The sequence below is a fragment of the Hesperophylax consimilis genome, chromosome 9, assembly GCF_061612785.1.
Source record: "Hesperophylax consimilis isolate HC1 chromosome 9, BYU_Hcon_1.0, whole genome shotgun sequence".
NCBI lineage: Eukaryota > Metazoa > Arthropoda > Insecta > Trichoptera > Limnephilidae > Hesperophylax > Hesperophylax consimilis.
In genome coordinates, this window is record NC_142844.1 from 20,370,829 (window position 1) to 20,394,834 (window position 24,006).

At 33.9% G+C, this 24,006-nt stretch overlaps 1 protein-coding gene across 1 annotated transcript; it reads left to right on the forward strand.

Annotated features, from left to right (window-relative positions):
* Positions 1–611: 611 nt before the first annotated feature.
* Positions 612–3,489, forward strand: LOC149421038 (uncharacterized). Its single transcript, XM_089635347.1, has one exon. The coding sequence runs from the start codon at positions 1,006–1,008 to the stop codon at positions 2,557–2,559; it is 1,554 nt and encodes a 517-aa protein (XP_089491473.1). The 5' UTR covers positions 612–1,005; the 3' UTR covers positions 2,560–3,489.
* The last annotated feature ends 20,517 nt before the right edge of the window (positions 3,490–24,006 follow it).

Genomic DNA, 24,006 nt, shown 5'->3' on the forward strand with positions numbered 1-24,006 from the left:
TTATAGGATTGGTGAATATATACGATTATAATGTTCAGTCACTTAATCCAAATATTTTACAATAAAACCTAATGTAAATAAAATTAAATGAATTAAAGGGGAAGGTTTATCAACAATATGAAATATATAAACAAGTATAAAGAAGGTTCTCATAAAATATATTTAGTTGGTCGAAGTACCTATATATTCTATATGTACCAAGGTTGGTTTTTGTTTTTGCAATGAGACTATTTTTAACAGCTGCACATTCTAGTTATATAACATATAACTTGATATTGTACCTCTTGTTTGATATTATCCAAATGTTGCGATTTAAATTATTCTTGTACTCATAAACTCATAATAATATATTATAAAATTTGATTTTGTTAAAATCAGGACCATCACCATTATACTTCTAAGACAGCCGCCACGGAAGGATAATCTGTACGATTTTCACATCATAACATCTGTCACTTCTGAATAATATCTGTCATGTCAAAACGAAGTACTTCCAATTCTAACGCTGCGTTTTGTTACTGTTTTGTTATTTAATTAAACATGGATTCGTGTAGTAACCGTAGGATCCGAGATCGTAAAAATAATTATAAATATTGTATGGTTCCTTTGTGCCCAAATACTTCGGCGACTACTAAGGAAAAAAGATTTTTCGTTGTACCGCGAATTTCAGCAATTAGAAAACAATGGTGTATTGCAATTCATAGGTCCAGTCAATTGGGTGAACTGTCAAATAAAACCGTACGATATGTCTGTGAAGATCATTTTAATGTAAGTATATTTTTTACAATATTATTGTTTGAACACAATATTTAAAAAATACATATTTTTCTTTGTTGCATGCTTCACGAATAGTTTGCTGAATAGTACAGTAGGTTGAGTAGGTGGGTCTATTACCTAGTGACAACAAGCCTACACACATTACAATATTGTTACACTTTTGCAGGCTATTCTCAAATGAAGATACTTATTATATTTGCATTGTTAAGTTTGTATTGAATAAATACAATGTCTCTTGATAAGTTGTATTTTTATTTTCAGTTAAGCGTGGATGCTCGGAAATGGCCCCAACATCTAAGTAAAAGGGTGCTTTTAAAAAAAGGAACCATTCCTCATAAATTTGAATGTCAAATTGGAGCTGATGGGCGAGATCTACTCAATGTGGTGGATCAGCATCCAAGCTCATCTAAAGGCGGTGAAGTGTTTGTTGCAAGTCTCGAGCCAATGTCTCCTTGCCTGTCTGATGTGGATGAGTCTGTGCCACAACAGATCATCAATCAACCTCAAGACTACGTTGAACTGGAAGTGTCGTTTCCTCTCGAGAAGCCTCAATGCTCTGGACTCCAAATACTTCAACAACATGTGGATGGACCACAAGATACATCAAGCTCCGAAGAAAACTTTCACATGTTGATAGTTGAGAACGCAACTGATTCGAAAGCCATTCAATGCAATTTGAAAAAGAAATTCAAAAGTAAATTGACAAATACAGGAAAAGAACACAGTAGGGGTCCAATCGAGTGTTTAACTACTCGTGACGTAAGTACTTCTCCTGTGAAGCATAATAAAAATACCAAGAATGTACAACTAAAGCATGTCACTCTTCAGCCAGACAGTTCTGCCTCGGAATCGGCATCTGGTTCAGAATACTCCCAACAAGCTACGTCAGATTCGTACGTTGATAGTAGTTCAAGTAGTGATTTCAAAAGTCTGTCATTGAAATTAACTCTGCAGCATATTGAAAACAAACCAAAGCTGTATTTAGGAATCCTTAAAGATTTTTATTGGATTGTTAAAACCCTAGCACTCCTTGAAAATATAAACATTTTAAATGTTTTAATCGTTTTAAAAAAAATTAAATTAAACTCTAGTTTCAGCATTTTAGGTGATGAATTTGGCCTTTCTGAGGCTCAAGCTTCAAGAATCTTTAAGCAAAGTTTACCGAAGTTATCTCGTCATCTTGCAGAACTGGTATTTTGGCCTAAGTCAGAAACAATAGAAGCCTTACTACCAATTCCATTCAGAGCAAGATACAAACATGTCGTATCAATCATAGACTGTTTTGAAATTCAGATAGAGAAGCCATCAAATCCACTGCAGCAGGCACTAACTTGGTCAGAATATAAAAAATGCAATACACTCAAGTACCTAATATCAATCACTCCTGATGGCTTTATTAACTTCATTTCAAAGGGCTTTGGTGGACGTACTACAGATATGATGATTGTGGAAAAGTGCGGCTTCTTGGACAACTTGTCTGAAGGCATGTCGGTGATGGCAGATAGAGGTTTTAAGCAACTAGCTACTATTTTAGAAGGCAAACATTGTCAACTTGTGCGTCCACCAAGTGTTGTTACAGGTGTAAATAGCACTAAAAGAGAGGTGAAGTTATCCAAGCAAATAGCAGCCCTGCGTATACACGTTGAACGTGTAATAAGCCGGCTCAGAGAGTATAATATTCTAAAGCCACATTCTTGTATAGACTTCCATTTGACTCAACAAGTTGACCATATTGTTATGATTGCATGTGGACTCATAAATCTACAAAAACCAATAATTTGATCATATTAGTCTTATTAATATTATTAGTCTTTTAGTGTTTTGTGCTCTACGCTAATGCTTAGTTTAAAATGTTATGTGCGCTTCATTATCATATAAACTTTAACTTGAATATAAATATTCATAATATGTACCAGTGTAATTTTGTTTATCCTTCATGTAATGTATATAGAATAAGTCTAAAGTGTATAATATTATGTAATTATAGCGCCAGTATGTGTTTTTTATAAAAACATATGTTGGAGCTTTTACTTAGAGTTTATAGGCAATGAAGCCACCAAAAGGGATAATATCAAATACTGTAGAATAATTTATGTTTAACACCTTCAACTTCTTACATTTACCATACATTCTGATTATGCTATACTAGCGCCTCCTAGCCCCGTGACTTCTGTGGGTTGGTTTTTTTTAATGCATGTTATTTGAAATGTTTTCTTTATTTTACGTTAATAAATTATATAAGTCGAAAATAAAATATTTAGTAACCTACATACGACCTTACTGTTCTTATGCTCACACGTAAAAAGAATATTAAAGCCCGCCATTAGGTTTGTATTGTCCCGAAGAAATGCAACATGCTACACTAGCGCCATCTAGCGGCCAGCGTTACCAGTCAGTGCAAGTACTGACTATAATAATGCTTCCAATATTTTACTGAGAGTGGATTGATTGCTATTCATTCATTACGCCTTACTTTTACATCAAGTTTATATAAATACAGTTGTGTTGTAGCAAAGTGATCATGTTCCACTTTTTAATACATATCTATTTGTGTTAGAATTTCCACTTTGTAATCATTTTCTTACTTCCAATAATAAATACAAAAAAAATCTATGCGATAATACAATAACATGTGTACGTATTATCAAATAAATACTAGGTATAAATGTAAAAATATGTCTTATGTAAACTTTTTGTTTTTGTTTTTCTGTCACTTTATACAAATACATATTATACTATGGTGGATGGGATGAAAATAATATGATGCTATTGTACATAATCAATATAATCATGTATTATTATGAATAAAGAAGCGAGTGTAGTGCAGTAAATACGTGATTTATTTCAAATAATGTATACCTATACATTTTTTTTAAGTACAGGAAATATAGCTCTGGACCAAAACAGCATGGCTTTATTAATAGCTTCGACACAGAATTCTTCATCGTAATCGATGTGGAAAACATTTATTTTGCCAGATGATTCAAAGTTGGGTTCAGCAACACAAAACACTCCCTTGAATTTGTTCAGTACGAACATTTGTATTTGCATTTGTGCATAATACTTTCTGGCAACAACACCCTCAAAAAAGTAATTTTTCATTGTACTATGTTTGACTGGACACTTGACCTCAACAATATAATCATCAGTGACTGCATCCGGGGAGCCACCGATAATTGGTAATTTGCAACTGATTTTGAAACCACATTCTTTATATTTGTGTCCCAGTTGGTTTGCTAGTACCTTTAACACCAGAGGTTCTAAAAGCCGACCTCGTTGCATAGCCTTTGTGTCTGGAATCTTGGCTGCCCCTAAGATGACTTCAGTCAATGTTCCATCCAATGTTTTGCAGTTAGCTGCCTCGTATAGTTTGGATGCAGTAATTCTGCCATATCGCATTTCGTACCATAACGGGCAGTTAGCCTGCTTTCTTGTTAATGAAAAAACTTCCTCGAAGATATTTGGAGGAATATTTAGATCACATGTAATAAAATTGATGAAATCTGTAGCACTTGTATTGTGCAGGTTTCGTGTTTTCTTAAAAGCAGAAATCATCCTGTGCATGGACAAACAGTCAGTGGGCTTCGGATCCATGTAAAGTTGAGTCAGTTGGCATCGAAGCCCCTCCTTAAGACTCCTTTGGAGTACTGCTGCCAGGAAATCTCCATTACCTTTTTCCACGCTTTTTACTGCGTTCTTGCCAACTTGGGATGCCAGAATGAACTTTTGGGAGGTTCCGACACACGATAACTTTGATTTTCTCCAATAACAGTCGACAGATGTCGACGCTGGTTCTTCACTTCTCCTATGGAGCCATGTTAGAAATGCCAGTGCATGTTTACAGCCACCTGAAAGCAAAATGTTCCAAATATAAATTATTTGTCAACAGGTAGCTGGCAGAGACCCTCGCAATGATTCTGTGTTTGTTACATCACACAAGAGTTTGCTCTTCCCCACATCTCCATAGGGTAGAAGAGTGTAGAGGTTAGAGGAGAGAAACATATTTTACAATATAGCGACATACAGTTCAACTAACCTCTAGAAGCTGCACAGTCTTGACATTCTAAGACTTGTATTTCATCTTCCATCTCATCACACAAAAGTACAACAGAGTATGCTTTTTGGCGGACACGGTGCTCGGGGGTTATTTTTGCTTTCACTGTGCAGATAGGACCTTCTCTTTTTACCTGCACATACCCGATAGCATTATCACCATAACTTTCACGTGCAGACCTTTAAAATATATAATAATAACACGTTGAAAACAAAAGACAGTTGCATATAACTGAATGTTAACAATTGTCTTAATAATAATAATTGACGGAAACATAATATATAAGTACATATTAAATGTTGTCAAAATATATAACATAATATTCGTATATTAGAAGATACAGAAAAAATACTAACCTTTTTGTTTTGACATTTCTAATTTCGCTTCCAATGAAATTCATATTATTACTTAGAAAAGTAGCCATCATAAATGAATCTATGTTCGGCAAATTGTCAGACTGACCCTGAACAAAACCTACTTCAATCATTTCCAAATAATATATGCTTAATTTCTCAACAAAGTTAGCGGACTACAATACAAACAGCCAAACCCCAAACAAGTGTCAATATTCAAATTCACAAGTCGCCGGAAATCAAGGTGTTGCCATATAAAAAAAATAATCAGTGTGGAATTTTACAAAAATTAATTCAATAATATTGGAGACGGAACATTTTCAAGTGGTGACGTCACAAGCCAAAAATAACAGATTTATTTATTTTATTTAAAAAAAACTATACATTTCAAAATTTTTTGAGTAACATTTTCGTAATCTTAGTAGAGAAATCTATCCACTCATTTTTTTCCAAGTCATTAGAAAATCCTTGCAAGTGGCCTATTGCGCCCGGATAGGGCCGGCTCTAAATTACAGCATCATTGTAATATCAATAAAATATCAAAGATCACTGACATTTACATTGCTATTTCATGTTTAACACTACGCAATATTGTCTGGCTGTGCGTATATACCTATGATCAAAGTAGGTTCGGCACTAATTAAGTTGAAACAAAGTGTTATTTTAATAATTTGGCCCTATTTATAAATAAACTGAGTACAGAAACTTTACTCACGTCTGACTAGTGTTAAAACTGATAAATATAATAAACAAATCGTTAAAGATTAAACATATTAGGTTGTTTTAATTTGACATTCTTGAAAACTTGAAAAAATGTCGTACGAAGCAATTGCGTGTACAAATGAAGGAGTTATACATTTTTTTAAGAAAAATTTGTATGGCGCTGACATTAAAAATGAGGCTATCTCTGGAATCATAAGGTTGGCCGTTCTATCCTTACACACAGATAATACTACTATTTATTTGTATTTTTTTGACATACTTCATATTGTGGCGCAAGGTGCGATTTTTTTTTTTAAAATCCTAAAGTGGAAAAAAAACTTTTTTTTGTTGATGATTCATTTTAATGCTTAAATGCTTTACATATGAGTATGCTTTGTCTAGTTTACAATATTTTATTTACACTCCAAGCCAAAAAACTGTGCACAGTGAGCTGAAAATCGCCTTTTATAGACATAGTGACTTGAATTTTCAAGTGTATTTTTTTTTGGCTAGAAATGGATTCTGCTGATCATTACTATGCTATAAAAATTTGTATGAAGCAATTGCGTGTACAAATGAAGGAGTCATCATTTTTTTAAGAAAAATTTGTATGGAACTGACATTAAAAATGAGGCTATCTCTGGAATCATAAAGTTGACCATTATATCCTTACACACAAATATACTACTATTTATTTGTATTTTTTTGACATACTTCGTATTGTGGCGAAACTTGTGATTTTTTTTTTAAATCCTCAAAGTTGAAAAAAAAACTTTTTTATGTTGAAGATTCATTTTAATGCTTAAATGCTTTACATATGAGTATGCTTTGTCTAGTTTACAATATTTTATTTACACTGCAAGCCCAAAAGCATTTAAGCATTAAAATGAATCATCAACATTAAAAAGGGTTTTTTCAACTTTGAGGATTTTTAAAAAAAAATCGCACCTTGCGCCACAATATGAAGTATGTCAAAAAATACAAATAAATAGTAGTATTATCTGTATGTAAGGATAGAACGGCCAACCTTATGATTCCAGAGATAGCCTCATTTTTAATGTCAGCGCCATACAAATTTTTCTTAAAAAAATTATAACTCCTTCATTTGTACACGCAATTGCTTCGTACGACATTTTATAGCATAGTAATGATCAGCAGAATCCATTTCTAGCCAAAAAAAATACCCTTGAAAATTCAAGTCTCTATGTCTATGAAAGCCGATTTTCAGCCCACTGTGCGACACAGGTCTGGTATAGCGTGACTTCATAAAACGTGTACGATTTGGAGGTTAAAAAAATAATAGTAAGAATGAACACACGCACATATTAAAGTAAATGGAGATAATATTTGAAAATTTAAAAGATATATCACGTCGCTATGATATTAGGTGATAAAAAGGGGTTAACATCTGTATAATTTAAGATATTCATTTATTTAAGATCAGCTGCAAAAACTTTGGAGCTTGTGTTCAAAGTCTTGGCAAACATTCTCAGCTTTTAATGTTATTTCCATCGGGTGCTATGAAGCTTTGAAATAAAACTAGTTCTACAAATAGTTGTAACCCCGGCTGGGTTCCAGTAAGATGAAGTTTTCTATTAAAACTAAAGGAGATATGTAAATGGTGAAAATATTCAATAAAATACGACTCGTTTGAAATAGAGCAAACACCTCTAGACAAATGTTTTAGTTGCATTTAAAGATACGCTCTTTAAATTCGATTTTTTCATGCCTATAAAATATTTAATTACAGAACATTACGTGTTTTTTAAAATTTTCGGAGCTTACTTAGCGATTTTTTTCTATCGAGATTTCATAAAATTAACGTTTCGGCATGACAAACGTTTAGATATTGTCTTCCAAAATAACATATATATTTTTTTCGGAACTTTAAAACTTAACGAAACTTGTTTTAAATCGGTAGATATCGGGCATGCAGGGGTTTAAAATGTATTATAAAAAGAAAATATTTTTTCGGGATCCACAAATTATTACCTCGAGTATTGAAATGATTTCATGGTACCTCCCTACCCTAAGAAAATAATAAAAGTATTTTTCGTATAGCAACTCTGTGAGCACGAATTAGGTAGGCACATATTTTACATTTCTACGTAGGAATTTTACTAAGGCAAACTCAGTACGTTCGAATTTACTATGTCATTAATACTACCAACGCTGACAAATTGCACTACGCGTCTATGGACTTAGATTATACGAGTCTTATTCAGAAAGTAAGTGAACTAGATTGTTATATTTTTTTAGAAAAGTGCATTTAAAAAAAAATGACAGGATATTGTTTATACACTGGTTGACTATTTTTCCACACAATAGCCATCCAGTTCAATGAATGTGGTGAGCCGTAGCACAAACTTCTTTTTGCCTGTTGTCGGATATTTTATGCATTTGACATACATAGAATACATGCGCAAGTCACATGCATCGTAGATATTGTTTTGACATGTCGTTTGATATCGATCATTTAGAGTGGCGATTATGTGGGAAATATTCAACAAGTGTATCAAAAATATCCTGTCAATTTTTATCAAATACACTATTTCTAAACAGAGGCGGATTTGCCCTTAGGCCTATGTAGGCCCGGGCCTAAGGCGGCCAGATATTAGGGGCGGCCAATCGTGACAAAAAAGTCACAGATGATAACAAGAAATTACTTCCTAAGTACCTAAATATTCTACGTACGAAATAGCGATATGCAAGAGCGTGTTCACGCACAGCACACAGCGCGCCCCAACAAATACATCCATACATGAATACATCCCTCCAACTGCGGTGCAAGGCGATGGGTCAAGATAGTCCGGCTGGAAAGGTCAAAAGGCCTCCCTCACCCAGTCTTTCTCGATCCGGCCCGCCACGCAGCAGGTGGGCAGACGTATCCGCCGCCAAGACCTGGACAAATCTCACCCCATGAACCATGAATGATAATGGCAGGAAAATTAAAACGGTTTTGACGCTAGGAACTTACTTTTTTTTATTTTTTTTTTTATATTTACTCCACACAGGAGGCCCTGAAGAAAATAATTTCCCTCGGGGCCTATGTCATCTTTGGGGATGCTGTGTGGAGGGTCTTTTTTTGGAGAGGAAGGAGTGAACATGGGTCTTGAAGAGTCCCATGTTGTAGGAGGGAGGAAACACAGAGGCCGGCAGTTCGTTCCACAGCCGAGCTGTTGAACTTAAGAACGAATCGTAGAAGCGACCCGTTCTCATGTGACAAGTGTCAACTGTGTACAAATGTTGGGCGCGCGTTTGGCGTGTATCCCGACTACGCACCGGTGCTGAAGGGATCAATGACGCTAGTTCCTCAGAGCATCTTCCATTGTAATACCGATAGAACAAGGACAGCATACCTACCTGACGCCTGTGCTCTAAAGATTGCAGTCCGTTTGTTAAGATTGGGGAATCTATCAAACGGACCGCCCGTTTCTGCACAGAGTCAAGGGTTTTTTTCAGGTATTTTGGGGCTCCAGACCAGAGATGGCTGCCAAATTCGACAGTAGGGCGCACTTGCGATTTGTACAGGGTGAGCAGTTGTGTACTATTAAAGTATCTGCGGGCCCTGTACAGTACGCCCAGCTTCTGAGAGGCCAACTTTACTCTGGCTTCGATGGAGCCCCCGTACCTGAGCTGGTCACTTATAGTTACACCAAGCATATCAATGGAAGGCCTGTTCGGAAGATTGCTTCCGTTGAAGGAGACTAGATTATCATTTGGATCCCTTTTAGACGTAATCAGACAGGATTGGGTCTTTGAAACATTAAATTCGACGAGATTATTTTTACCCCAGGAGGAAATACTCTCGAGATAACCGTCCATTCTCTGCTTCAAAGCCCTCCGAGCCTTGGAGTTTGTGTGCCCTTTGGGGGCTTGTCAAACAAAAAGCTATCATGAACTGTACTGTCATCCGCGTAACAATGAATCGATGCACATGTCAAAAGGTCATTGATGTGCAACAAAAACAAAGTCGGAGACAGAACCGATCCCTGTGGGACGCCAGCATTTATGGAGTGCGAGGAAGAGGTGGAACCGTCAGCAACCGCCTGAATCGACCTATCCCTTAAAAAGTCAGCAATCCACGTACACAGGGATGCGGGAAGTCCGTAAGAATGCAATTTGTTGACAAGTCCTCGGTGCCAGACCCGGTCAAAGGCCTTGGATATGTCTAGTGCGACCGTTTGGGTCTCACCGTGACGTTCCAGGCACCGCCCCCAAACATGCGTCACATACGCGAGAAGATCACCGCACGAGCGGTTCCGCCGGAATCCGTATTGACGGTCGTTGATAATTTTGTTCTTCTCGAGGTATGTGAGCAGTTTGTCGTTGATCACACGTTCCATCACTTTGGACAGAACTGATGTGATCGCTATGGGGCGGTAGTTGGCCGGGTTGGAGCGGTCACCTTTCTTGGGAATAGGGTGAATTACCGCTTTTTTCCAACCAGAGGGCACAGTGCCACACTTCAGGGACATTTTGAAGAGCTTTGTCAAAACTGGAACTATTTCCGCAGCACACCTCTGCAATACCAGGGCAGGTATTCCATCAGGTCCACTAGCTTTGTTTACTGAAAAGTTTGGATACTCCTGGTCAATATGATGGGTACTGAGAAAGGGGCGGCTACATGGTCTGGGGCCTAGGGCGGCCAAGACTGCAAATCCGCCTCTGTTTCTAAAAATATATAAAAATCTATTACACTTACTTTCTGAACACACCTCGTAGTTTCAATGTGATTGAATAGATTTATTTATTTATTAAGACATACACAGTACAATTTTAGTTTTACTACCTATTTACCTACGTATGTCCATAAAATATGATTATGTAATTTCGCCTGAGATTTTTCTGAAAACTAATGATTTTAAGTTAAAATCAATGAATTTAAGTTTAAATTTATGTATGAGTAGGTTTTCATTTAGACAAGCTTTGAAATTAACAGTCGGCGGAGAAAATGTCACATAAAAATATATTTTGAATTATTGAGCTTATAACAAATCTTAAATAAATTGTAAAAAATAATATTTTATCGGTTATCAAAAAGTTTCCAATTTCAATAGTGTGATTGTGAGGGAGTATTTAACAACATCTGAATAGCTGCCGATTAGCGCCACTCCTGGAGTAACGTATATTATCCATTTCACCACCGCTGTATAACGCTACCCGTTAAGTAAAGGTCAGGTTTTTAGCCAAATATTAATTCTCTTATTAAAATTACTTGACGAATGGTTACTCAACGGTTTAATCAGAAATATCTTGAAATGGCTTTAGCAGTGTTTGGTGACCAAATCTTAATAGCCAGATACTTCCCTACCATCATTTTGTTTACCACCACTGCCCTCAGATTCATAACATACCCCAATTGAAGTCGCACTGGTTCCAGAAAGTTTGGAGCAGTTGGGACATAAAAAATATGGTGAAATACCCACTAAGGCCCTTACTAATAAACGTGTTTTAAATTTTACACAACTGATACAGCCAAAGATATTTTTATATTTTATTTTTATATTTATTTATATATTTTATTTCTATTTTTTGTAAGTCTGTCTAGTGGAGTAGAAGGAGTGCAGTCTTTAGTTTCTTAGTTTCCAGAGATAATAATAAAAATATACATGAATAGGTTTTACATTTTAAACTTTCCAGTACTTAATGTTTACGATAAAAAAAGTGTTTCTGAACATACCTAATATCGCACATTCTCAACACACAAAATGTCTAAGTATCCCGCAGCCAAGTAGGGAGTAGGTAGTACCTATCGAAAATGACTATCCTCCTTATATTAGCTTAAATAATTGACATATCATTTTACTATTTTACGTATTCCTGAGCAAATACATAAGTTACCATTAATAATTGTGATTTATATAGTTTAAAAGCCCATAAGACAGAAAAATGCATAGGGTCGTCGGAAGACCCACTTGGTTACAGATGTTTGTTTGGTATCTTGACATGTCAAGAGCTAAAAATACTAACTAAAAACTTTTGTACCGGCAAACTGGAAAAGGGAGATGTGTTGCATAAAATGAATAAGGTTGAACTTATTTTGACCTTTGGATCCAGAAAGTGGCGGCAGACAAACAAACCTCTCACCTCTTCCAATAATAATCATTTCTCAAAATATCTGTTTCAGAACCATAACTAGCTCGTAACTAGCTTGCAATGATAGCGAAATCTTGTCACGAGTGGGCATACTGTCCATTTCCATTGCCTTCGCCCGTTTAAATCTTAACCCTTTCAGCCCCAGTGTTAATTGAAATTAACACGAACTTTGTGATTTTTTTTTACCGTAAAGTAGCGATTTAGAAAAGCCATGTTTTTGTTTTCTTATAGCTTGTAATCTTTTCTGTGGCGTCTTTTTTTCCGTTCGGTTGAAATCCTTATTCCCGCCACAAAAACGATAAATATTTTGACATCTGCTGATTGCGAGTTTCATCAAAGTCATTGATAAGTTCATTTAAGGTGAGATATTAATATTTTCTACTCGAATTACAATTATTTTAACGCGTAAAGCGTTCTATAACTCGTAACGCGTTCTATAATAATAACATCAGTTCAATTCACTGTTCACAGTCATTTGCAAGAATATCGTAAATGAATTTCAATTAATTACAATATACCATACCATTGTAATAAAAAATAAAAAAATGTTCATTCAAATTAACACATTATGATTGTCCATGTGATTATTATCCTAGATTATTTCTGAATGAATTTTAGTTTAAATGCTATTTATTTCAAACTTTAGAGATTATCACTACACTTTAAATGTGCATTTTTGTCATGAAACGGTTATTTCTATTACTTTTGTGTTATATTTATTTTACCTTACTATTTAAAAAATACCCTCTGACGTCCAATGTTATGCCAAATTAACGTAGAATCATTTCTAAAAAATGAAATAAAATTACATACTAATAATTTTCAAATACTTTTCTGAGATATTATCAAGCATTACATATTTTATAATGTGGAAACAATAATGCGGGTGTGAAAGGGTTAAATCCTTATCGACTGTGTAAAGAAGAATAGAATCTATGACCCGAGAGCTTTAATGATTACAGATTGCACAATGTACTATGATTGGTTTGACTGGAGTGGGCGGAGTCGGAGACAGAACGGATTCCCGATGCGGTAATACATTCACAAATCACAACAGGCCTGAGAACATTTACTAGACTGAATTTGCGACCAGCGTGACTTTTACTTTCGTTTACTTTATCTGGAATTAGTCATTAGCAAACTTTGGGTGATCAATCGAAGAGTTTCTTTTTGTTTTTATTGTTTGAATTAGTTGAAAATGGTAATAGTAATAAAAAACAAATTACAAATAAACACGTCAAAATATTGACTTTAATTAAATTTGATCCGCCTTGAAGAAGAAGATAATACTAATAAATATAAACGAAACATGAAACAGAACAAGACACAGAAAAATAAAAGGTAACATTCTCAACTATGAATTGAATGAAGAAATGTGACTATTTCCTAATAAAATATTATTCATTAGAAGATCTGAACACGTGTCCATGCCTGCTGTGCCGTGTTGTATATATAAATCAAATCATAATAGAAATACAGACAATAGAGACATAACATTATTCACAAACCATCAGAGAAATATTCTTTTATGGACCTCTTGTATTTGGTAAGTTCGCAACTGAAAATATCTACCTTGGATAATACGCTATTGTGTCCTTGTTCGAATAAATATAATGGACACATTCAGAACACGTGTTCTGACTTCCTCATAACACATTCATGCTTTACTGATAGTTTGTTATGAAATTTGTGAATTCATTCATTATAGGCCTCCAGTCTCGTTTTTAACAGCAAAACGAATAATTAGACCAGATTTTTAATAAATTAACAATATTTCATATCAGTAAGCTTTCTCCGTGCGGGACAACGTCTCAACCGACTATATAATATTGTTAATACTGAATATGATCGACAAAATTACGTGAAATAATAAGGTAGTTATTCCAATAAAATTAAATATAATCTACCACAGAAAGAGTTTGCTATAATAATGCAGAGCGATGGTGATTGGCGAGAATTACGAGAAAATCGGGACCTAAGAAGACCTGGGAATAGAATGACATATACGAGGGTGACTGTCAAAAGATGCACAACTCTATTCACTAGCTTTTATTGACCGAGTACCGCCATCTTTGCGTTGAGGCCGACCGTTGAGCTTTTCAGACCGCCCTCGTAATTAAGGTGGATAAAAGATTCGTATTATCCACAAATAAATAATTGAATTGCATTCTTAATTTGCTCGTCAGTAGGTACCTATCTATACTTGATTATATTATTTTTTCAGTGAGCTAATTCTGGATAATCTGTTTTTTCGGAATATATTTTTAACATGTTTATTCAAAAAAGTGATGTCACATCACTTACAATAAATTATGTTTCAATGTAATAATATTTTTATATAATGATATACCTACAAGATGTAAGTACCCCAATAATTACGCTGAGCTTCTCTGTATGGGTGGTGTATCATTATAATATTATCGTTACTTGTTTGTTCATATGTTATAATAATAATGACTAGATCATTTCTACTAAGCCGTTAAAAATTTCTTTAAATGGTATAAAATAAAGTCGTTATACGCGTCTGTCTGTTTGTGCGCATAGTTCTTCTAAACTACTCAACGGATTTTCATAGGGTTCTAACTATCATTTAGAGAATTTCTTCCGGAAGGTTTATATATGATAGAGTTCACAACCTCAAAACTTTTCTCCGAATCATTCCTAGCAACGCCGTTTACACGTCAGCTAGTAATTTATAATTTAAAATGTTTCCTGCCTCATAGACTATAACTACGATTTATTACTAGTGGCTTATTAACAACTGGAGTGATTTTTGGCATATTATGCCAAGTTTGCAAAACGTCTTGAGCGATTGCTTGCCATTATGTGCCATATTTATAGAACCTAATAATATAGGATAAACAGTGAAACATAGATGGATTCATTAGCTTTAAGCCGCAGTAAGCAGTTTCATATGTTTCCATTTTAATATTTTGAGTAATTTAATTATATTGTATGCATGTATTATATAGCCAAAACAATACCAATCATGAACTTTTTCCTTGTAACTTTACCTCTACTGAGACAGCATAATAAGGAATAATAATATAATAATTTTGTCAACTGAAACTGAAAATGTTTTGACCCTGCATGCTGTGTAGATTAAGTTCAGTGATATTTTGACTTTACATTTATTTTTCTGCAATTGTTTTAAATAGTCGTTTCCTGCACTATTTTCGTGTATAATTTCGTAAATATTTTTTTATATATGTATATGCATATAAAAGCCTTAATAGGCGTGAAATAAATAAGTAAATTAAATTTGTAAGAAAGGAATATGAATTCAAAAACTTATACAAAACAAAGATTATATAAAACGAAAAATTTACAAAACAAAAAAATTGTTAATACATTTATAGCCATGGAGAGAGGTTGTGGATATAAATCAAACAATAATAAAAATATAGGCAATAGAGACATAACATTATTCACAAACCATCAGAGAAATATTATTTTATGGACCTCTTGTATTTGGTAAGATCACAACTGAAAATACATTCCTTGGATAATACGCTATTGTAACTATTGCATAGTCTGTTTAGGAAAGAATTCTGCTTAGAGTTGGTTTTGCATTGATCCACCCTGAACAGGACAGAAGAGCGTGTTGAACGCGGAAGTACATTGAATTGAATTAATTAAATAATATGGTAAATGTATTTATATGACACCCATTTGCAGAAAGCAAAGTACGTCATTCTATGTAAATATTTATTTAGAATATGTGTTGGACATCTAAAGATGTGTTTTTATCAACATTTCCAAATAAAATGCGACATTTGCAAATAATTTTTTACAAATGAAAATATAAAATTTCGACCATTTCGTCAGGCCTATTGTAATTTACAAGTAGGTAATTTAGATATTTTATAGATTTGCGGCGATATTTCGCTAAATTACGGAAATAAAAATTAGCCGCGTAATATTTGTAATATCATTAAATAAAGAGTAAAAAAATATGTTCCTGAATTTTATTTCTACTACACATGCGATGCGTTTGATACAATAAAGGACACTTAATTTTAATCAGCATTTTATTAGGAAAGATTTACAGTATCACATTCATTTTAACATAGCGTTCAAGAACGATAATTAATTGAAATTAAAACATCCAGAAATCCGTCAAAACAACCAAAAGATTGCCCACCCCTCCCGATATGATCGAATAAGAAGTAAAAAGAACACCGCGGATATTGCATGATGCTTATAATTGATTTGAATATGTACAGGAAAGTCCAAAAAAGTGAACTAAATGTTTATGACAACATACATTGACTTGCCGTAATTATTATTATGATGTGCTTCCATTGGCCTTTACTTATGCATTTGTGTGATTAACACCATGTCTTAACAGATGTGATTTTATTTCCTTTGTTTTGATAACAATGGCTGTTGCATTTTTTGTTCAATGTTGCGCAGTAGCTAGGTTTTTCTTTGAGCCAACGAATTGCTAAGGTTTGAATTTAGAATTTAGTTTGATTTTTAGAACCTTACCATTCCATTTGCGTCTACCACGCGTCTGTGCCAATGATTTGTAACTAAATAGAGCAGTCATAGACAAAGAAACACCATTTACACATAATAATGTGAATGTTAACATTAAATTGAAAGGTTTTTTTTAAGTCTCTTTTAGAGTTGAATAGAAAGTAACGTGAACATTATTTTTAACACTTGAATAATATGTTTTAAAGCATTTATTGGTCGGTAACCTTAACCTGTTTTTATTATGTTATTTCGTGGAAGATACATTTTGTGAATGGAGTTTGCCTTAAACTGCATAAAAAGCGTATTATCCATATTGGTAGATGGTGGTTATTTCGATTGTGAATTGTTGAGTGGATTTATCGGAGATTTTTGAAAGTTGCTAATTGGCACAATTGTACGATCGTGGTTTAGACACCCTCACCTTTAAGCGTAGCACTGAGTGCTATTATTTTATAGCCGTAATATTATATCAATCGCAATAGATAGACGATATAATCTTCGAGGGGATTTATCAAACACCTTTTTCTTTTATTGATTTCGTCTTTGAATAAGACTGTTCAAACAATTATTTTGGAACGTTTCTTTCAGTGCAATCACAACACGTAAAGAACGTTTTTTTACTATCATCTATTTTTAAATGTATTTTAATAATTAAAAAATTAAACTTTTTGTTTTGTCGAGAGATGATTAGACCTTTCTATCCAGGAACTGGAGATGCCGATCAGGTAGGATTTACATTTATTTGGTGCATTAACTGCTGTAATGTTATCCGATTTCAGAGAAATCCGTATATGTCCTCGTGAGTATATACGATTGCCACCAAAAGTAATGAATATTAAGAATGCATTGTCATCGACAACGAGTCTAAATGCCGGATTTAGGAAAATTGGTTAATTTTCGCTTCCAAAATTTGCATTCACAAATAACCGAAACCAAAAGTGAAATGATGTTTTTAAAAACTGTATTTGATTTTTCAGAGAGGCGGGAATGGGTACTTCACACAACCATTCACTGATTAACCACCATATCTGCCATAGGTCACCCGAAGTGGTTCGCTACATTTGGTGACTGTGCCCGGGTGCAGGGTTGCCTGGGTTCTTTGGGTGGGGTTTGTTCAGGTCTTGGTGGCGGATGCGTCTCCCCACCAGCTGCGTGGCGGACCGGATCGGGAGAGGCCGGTTGAGGGAGATCCTTTGACCTCTCCACTCAGAATATCTCGACACAACGCCTTGCACAGCATTGGGAGGGATCGATTTATGCGTCACCTCTAGACACACTGATCTCCCAATTTCTACCAACCCCTCAAACAGAACATCCTCTCCTTCCTTTACTTATATAGATCTACCACACAGCATCGCCAAAGATAACACAGAGTGGAGTTGATTTAAAAAAATCATTAAATCAAGGAACAGAATCGTGATGATTATGTTCCTTGATGTCGTACCTACTTCAATTATATTTTGCACCAATTCTATTCAACCAAAACACTGAAGTTGGTTATATTTTAACTACTCCGATGTAGTTAATCCATGTCAGTATTGAATCAACAGACGACAGTCATTATCTAACTATACATCACAATCAATCATTCCTCGCATGAATCCATCAATCAGGACATTGTTTGAAAAGCGACAGTTTTTCAGCTGAGAGTTTTATTCAAATGGCAATTCATGGATTCAGTCTCTTGTCTGGTGAAGGATATTGTAAATTGTGACCTCCGGCCCCGAACATACAATGATTACCGTCTCACCGACCCATTGTCGGAATAATCAGACTTGGCCACTCAAGGCTATCGGAACATCGATTGCCTGAAAAAAGGAACAGATCTCCACGAGTAAAGTTAGTAATTACCACAGACATCCAAATTAATAGACTTGCCCTAACATGAAATCTGGATATTATTTCGAAGTAGCCATATTTTTTTGGGTTCGAGAATGCTTGAATGAACTATGATAATAAACTATCAGTCACACATTGACTACAGAAGAACACACATTGAAATAACTAGACTTTTTTTATTTAATATATATAAGTGGGTACAGTGATGTTATATAAGTACATATTTATTTATTTATTTATTATTGGATAATTTGTATAGCGCCGCTTTTGTGAGATATCACCTCAGGGGCGCTTTACAGTTGATGCAGGTATTACAGAAAATATAAATATTACAAAAATAGAGTGAAGTTAAGTTAAGTAAAATGAAGTAAAGGAACAGGTGACACGAAGATAGAAGATGGAGACTCTGCAGCAAGAATCCCAGGTGGTGAAGAAACTGGTCCAGCTGCTGCAGCGAAAGAGTCCACCGCGTCCACCAACAGTGCCAGCACGAGGTTCGTCATCCGTCCAGGTATGTGTCTGCTGCTAATAAAGCGCTGACACACTATCCTCTCACAGATACCAGACCTTGGCAGCACCGCTGTGACGTTCTACGAAGATAGAAGATGGAGACTCTGCAGCAAGAATCCTAAGTGGTGAAGGAACTGGACCAGCTGCTGCAGTAAGAGAGTCCACCGCGTCCAACAACAGCGTCCAGGTATGTATCTGCTGCTAATAAAGCGCTGACACCTCACATAGATAAGAGACCCTGGCAGCACCGCTGTGACGTTTGGCAAGTCCATCATTTATCTCCATGTAATCCTGTTCCTGGTAATTGTTGAAGTGGTGCATTCTGTCCGCAATAAAAAAAAAAAAAAAAAAATAAAAAAAAAAAAAAAAAGCGACGGTTGGGTAATAAATTGCCCTGGGCTTAGTAAAAAACCAGTGTCCAAGCTTGCCCAGTTTCCGAGAATTTTGTTGAAAACATCTGGAGTGTATTTACCGGTCGCCGTTCGTTTCGAAAGTCCGATATTTTTGAGCAAATTTCAGAATATTCACTTTAAAACACTGCACTCAAATCACATATTATAAAGTTCTAATAATTATTAAGTTTATTTTTATTTAAGTTCAAATGTTGATGGATTGATTTTAAAAATAATTTCAAAGGGATGTTGCCTCATTTCCCTTGAAAATACTAAAAAAACACAAAGCGGTTGGAGGAAGCGTTAGGACGCGTCCTGCTGCCACGGTTACAAAATATATTTATAATCGCAATCTCACCAAATAAGAAACTGGTTCTGGTGCTTGGTGAGCGAGTCACACTAATTATAAGGAAAAAAGAATAACATTATGCAATAGGTAAGTATATATATATATATAAAATAGGAACAATTGAAACTTCTGGATTATCTGCAAGTGTAATTGACAAACATTTTTTTTGATTAACATCTAAATACAGTAGAGATGAATATAGACTTATAATAAATATAAACAATGGGAAAGACAGGCAATTATTTAGTTAGTTATTTCTGAAAGTATAACTTCAGTTTTAGTTTAAGTTTGTTGATATCCTTTAATTTCTTTATTTCAACCTTCCGGTTGAAATAATTTATTCCTAAATAGGTATAGTTTAGTTATTTTGCATTTGTTTGGTATTACATTTTGGTATTTTGATGTTGTATTGATATCTTTTTGATAGGTGGGTTTCAAAGTTTTTGATGATATATCTTTATAAATTTGGATAACCTTGTGCAGAAAAGTAAAGTTCGCTAAAGTAAGGCAAATGTGGTTGACTTTTTTTGAAAATGACTTTTCTGCGCAAGATCTGAGTGATGTCGGTAAATTATAACGCTTTTGTTAAAGTGTCTAACTAAATAGTGTAACAAAATATAACATTTTGGAAACGAGCCCGAACATTTGTTTACCCGATTTGGGATACGTAGTTTTTAAGTTTTACGCAGCCAGAAATTTGCCCGCCATTGTAAAAGGACTATTTTCAAGGACCGTAATGGTGATTTTACAATGCGAGTTACAATACAAGCCCGTATTCTGAAAGCTTTGTCATTATTGACAAATCACCGAAAGTGGGACGGTCCTGCCGCATCCCGCGCTCCGCGCAAGTGGCTTGTTCACATTTCCCTGATAGACTCGTCTATTAATTTGAATGTCTATGGTAATTAAATTACGCCATAAACATCGCCGATCTCTGAATTAAAACATCAGGCACGGTGGTTGCACTTATGATGTCAGAATGTAGGTAAATCGAACGTTTGTGGGTTAGTTTTTTATACTTAACCATAAAACAAAATAAATAACTTAAAAATAATAAGTACTATATCGTTTATTTTAATAGATTTACAAAAAAACTCAAATGTTAAAAGAACTGAATTGGCTAACAGTGAAACAGATGCTGACCTTGAATGCGATGATATTTATAAATAAAATAATAAACAACCTGTTACGATGAATTTCAGTTTTTTTTATGTGAATTCTACACAAGAATCCCAACTGCTCCCAACCGTCTGGAGCCAGTGAGACTATGGCATCATTGCACAAGAGTAAAATTCATGTGTAGGTGCACAGATAAACTCATAAAAGTGATGAGTAGCGGCGTAAAAAAACATTACTAAAAATTTATACAAACACTGCGAATATTCATTTTATTTTAGAATTTTGTACATCAATGTTTACAAATTACTAATAAATTAGAACTTATACATTATATTTTCTTTTACTTAATGTGGCTCCTATAATACATGTTGAATCTATCAATTGGTGCAGACTTTAAATTTTCCGGAACTAATTTGTGTATTCGCTTTGTCCTTTTTTGGTAGCGTGATTTCATTGCCCGTCCTTATGTTGTGTCTGTGAATGTCCTCGTTGTATAAATTGTGTTAGAAAAGTATTTTGGTAACAGGTTGTTGATTATTTTATGTATATCATCGCATTCAGGGTAATTATTGCGTTATGTGTGAGGCTGAAGGTAATGGGAGGGCAAAGAGATGAGGAGGAGGAAGGTTGGAAAGTTCCGAGCTTTTCAGATCTGATCACCAAACAAGACTAATATCATTTCAAGCAATGTTTCTATTCTGAATGGTGATCTTTGCCCAGGGAGTTACATATAGTATCTTCCACTCTGAAGTATAATATTGTGCATAAATAAATATTGTTTTAAAGTAATTAATTGTGAAATAACAGAATTTAATTCAATCAAACTTACTGGAGCCCGCCGGGATTTGGGTAAAAAAAGCTTTTTACGTTTTAAAGAAAACACCAAATTATTATTTATTCATTCATTTTATGCCTATTAAGGCTTTTACATACATATATAATAATATTTAAGAAATTATACTCGTAAATAGAGCAGGAAACGACTGTTTAAGGTTAAACGCAACACTCGTTGTATTCTACGTGTTCACAGATGGCGTTAATTAATTAATTTTGTTTAAATACGCTTTTGCAAGGTATTGCTTTACAGTATTAAGACAAATTATTTGTTTGCGCCCTCATATACGCAATATGAATATGAATAAATAGTTTTATTTATTTATTTATTCATTTTTGGGAAATCAACAGTTTACATTTTTACAGATTGTACATAAGTAAAATAGCCAAAATAAAACCAATTACGGATTTCCTCCTTGTGACTTTACGTAAGACAGCATTAGAAGAAATAATTAAATTTATGAGAAATGTGAAGTTATAATTATATAAATAAAAGAATTGTATAAAATAATAGAACAAAATAATACAACAAAAATAAAGGGGAAAAAAAAAACTAAAATTTATATAAAATAAAAGATTATCGATACATTGGTAACCATAAGAATACAAACAATATTGTGCATATAAATCATATCATAACCATAACCATAAGAAGACAATGTTGTGCATATAAATCATACCATAACAGGATTATAAATATATAAATACTAGAAACATAAACATCAGAAACATCAATTCAAGAAACATCAGTGAAATACTCTTTAAGGTCATTTTATATTTAGTAAATTCGCAATTGAAGATGTCGATATTGAATAATATGTTATTGTAATTATTACATATTCTGTTCATTCATGATTCCATTGTATTAAGTATATAGTGCAGTTAATATAAAGTTGCTGGAAAGTTAGTTGATGGAAATATTGTATGTTTTTAGTTTTTCTAGATCATTATAATTATTTATGCAATGGTGATTTGTGCTTTCATTAAGTCTTACATAAATTTTACAATTTTTGATCCAACAGAATTTGAATTTATTAATTTTGGTAAACTCTCTGACCTTTTTGTAGAGTACTTTGTTTTTATGAGTTAAATGTTCATTTATATAGATCCGTTGTTTTCCATTAAAGTTAATATCCTCTGCTGTTAGGCCCCTTCTTGTCCGGATTGCTGCTATGATTTCGTCTTTCTGTTTCCTGCCCTTTAGTTTTACTATAATATTCCGCGGTCTTCCTTCAATCTTCTCCTTGGGGGTGACTCGGGTGGCGTATTCAATGTCGTCGCTTACTATATTTAATTCTGAATAGATCCTTTTGATAATCTCCGTCAGGTTCTCTTGTTTTTTTCTGGTATCCCAATGATCTCTATGTTATTAATGCGTGCGTGTTGTTCGTTAGCATCCAATTGTTTTTGTAATTCTTTAAATTCACTTTGTATTACGGCGTTTTGTTCCAGAGTTTTTTCAAGGTTGTTGTTTTTTTTCGTATCAATTTTTTTTTTCTAGAGTTAATATTTTATTTTTTAATTCCTCGATTTCTTCTTTATACTCGTTTCTGATGATTTCCAGAAATTGTACCTTAAATTCTTCAAACTTTTTGTCAAGAAGTCGGAGGAGTTGGGTGTCCGTAGTATTTAGTGTTTTTGCAGTTGCTCGTGTAGTCATTTTGGCACGAAATATTAATTAGTATAACTTCACTTCACTATTAAAGCTATTAAAATATAGATATTTAGATTTTAGCTAGAATTTTTTATTTTATTTTGAGATATTTCAAGAGTGAAATAAAAACACGACAGCTGTCACTGAATGTTATTGTTGTATTTTGTTTCCATATAAAAACTCAATTCTATCGAGTCAGGCATACAAATACAATATTGGATTGAATCATCGGTAAAATATTGTATTTGTGTGCCTTTCTCGAAAGAATTAAATCTTTAAACGAACAAAACTATTGATTCATATTCATATTGCGTATATGAGGGCGCAAACAAATGATTTGTCTTAATATTGTAAAGCGATACCTTGCAAAAGCGTATTTAAACAAAATTAATTCATTAACGCCATCTGTGAACACGTAGAATACAACGAGCGTTGCGTTTAACCTTAAAACACATATATAAAAAAAATATTGTTGAATTTGATCCACACAGTATGTAGGTACAAAATATAAAAATAAAAAATCCAAAATAATATTTTTCTATCAGCCCCAAAATACTGTTAACGTGCAAAATACTGTCAATTTAAATAGTTTTTTCAAAATATTCCCCTACTTGATGAAAAAAAAACTTTAATAAGGTATGCTTATATAATGAATTTTATGAACTAACTAAACTAACTAAATGTACTATATATAAAAAAATAATAATAATTGGATGACTTGTATAGCTCCGTTTTTGTGCATAATCACCTCAAGGGCGCTGTACAAACTTATCGTATCCTATCGTATATATATTTTCTTTATTCATATTTCTTTTTTCATTTAAACCATAGATAATGTAACC

Bases quoted from the DNA above. Each gene is read 5' to 3' on its own strand.
- LOC149421038 (XM_089635347.1), top strand. From the start codon at position 1,006: ATGTCTCTTGATAAGTTGTATTTTTATTTTCAGTTAAGCGTGGATGCT.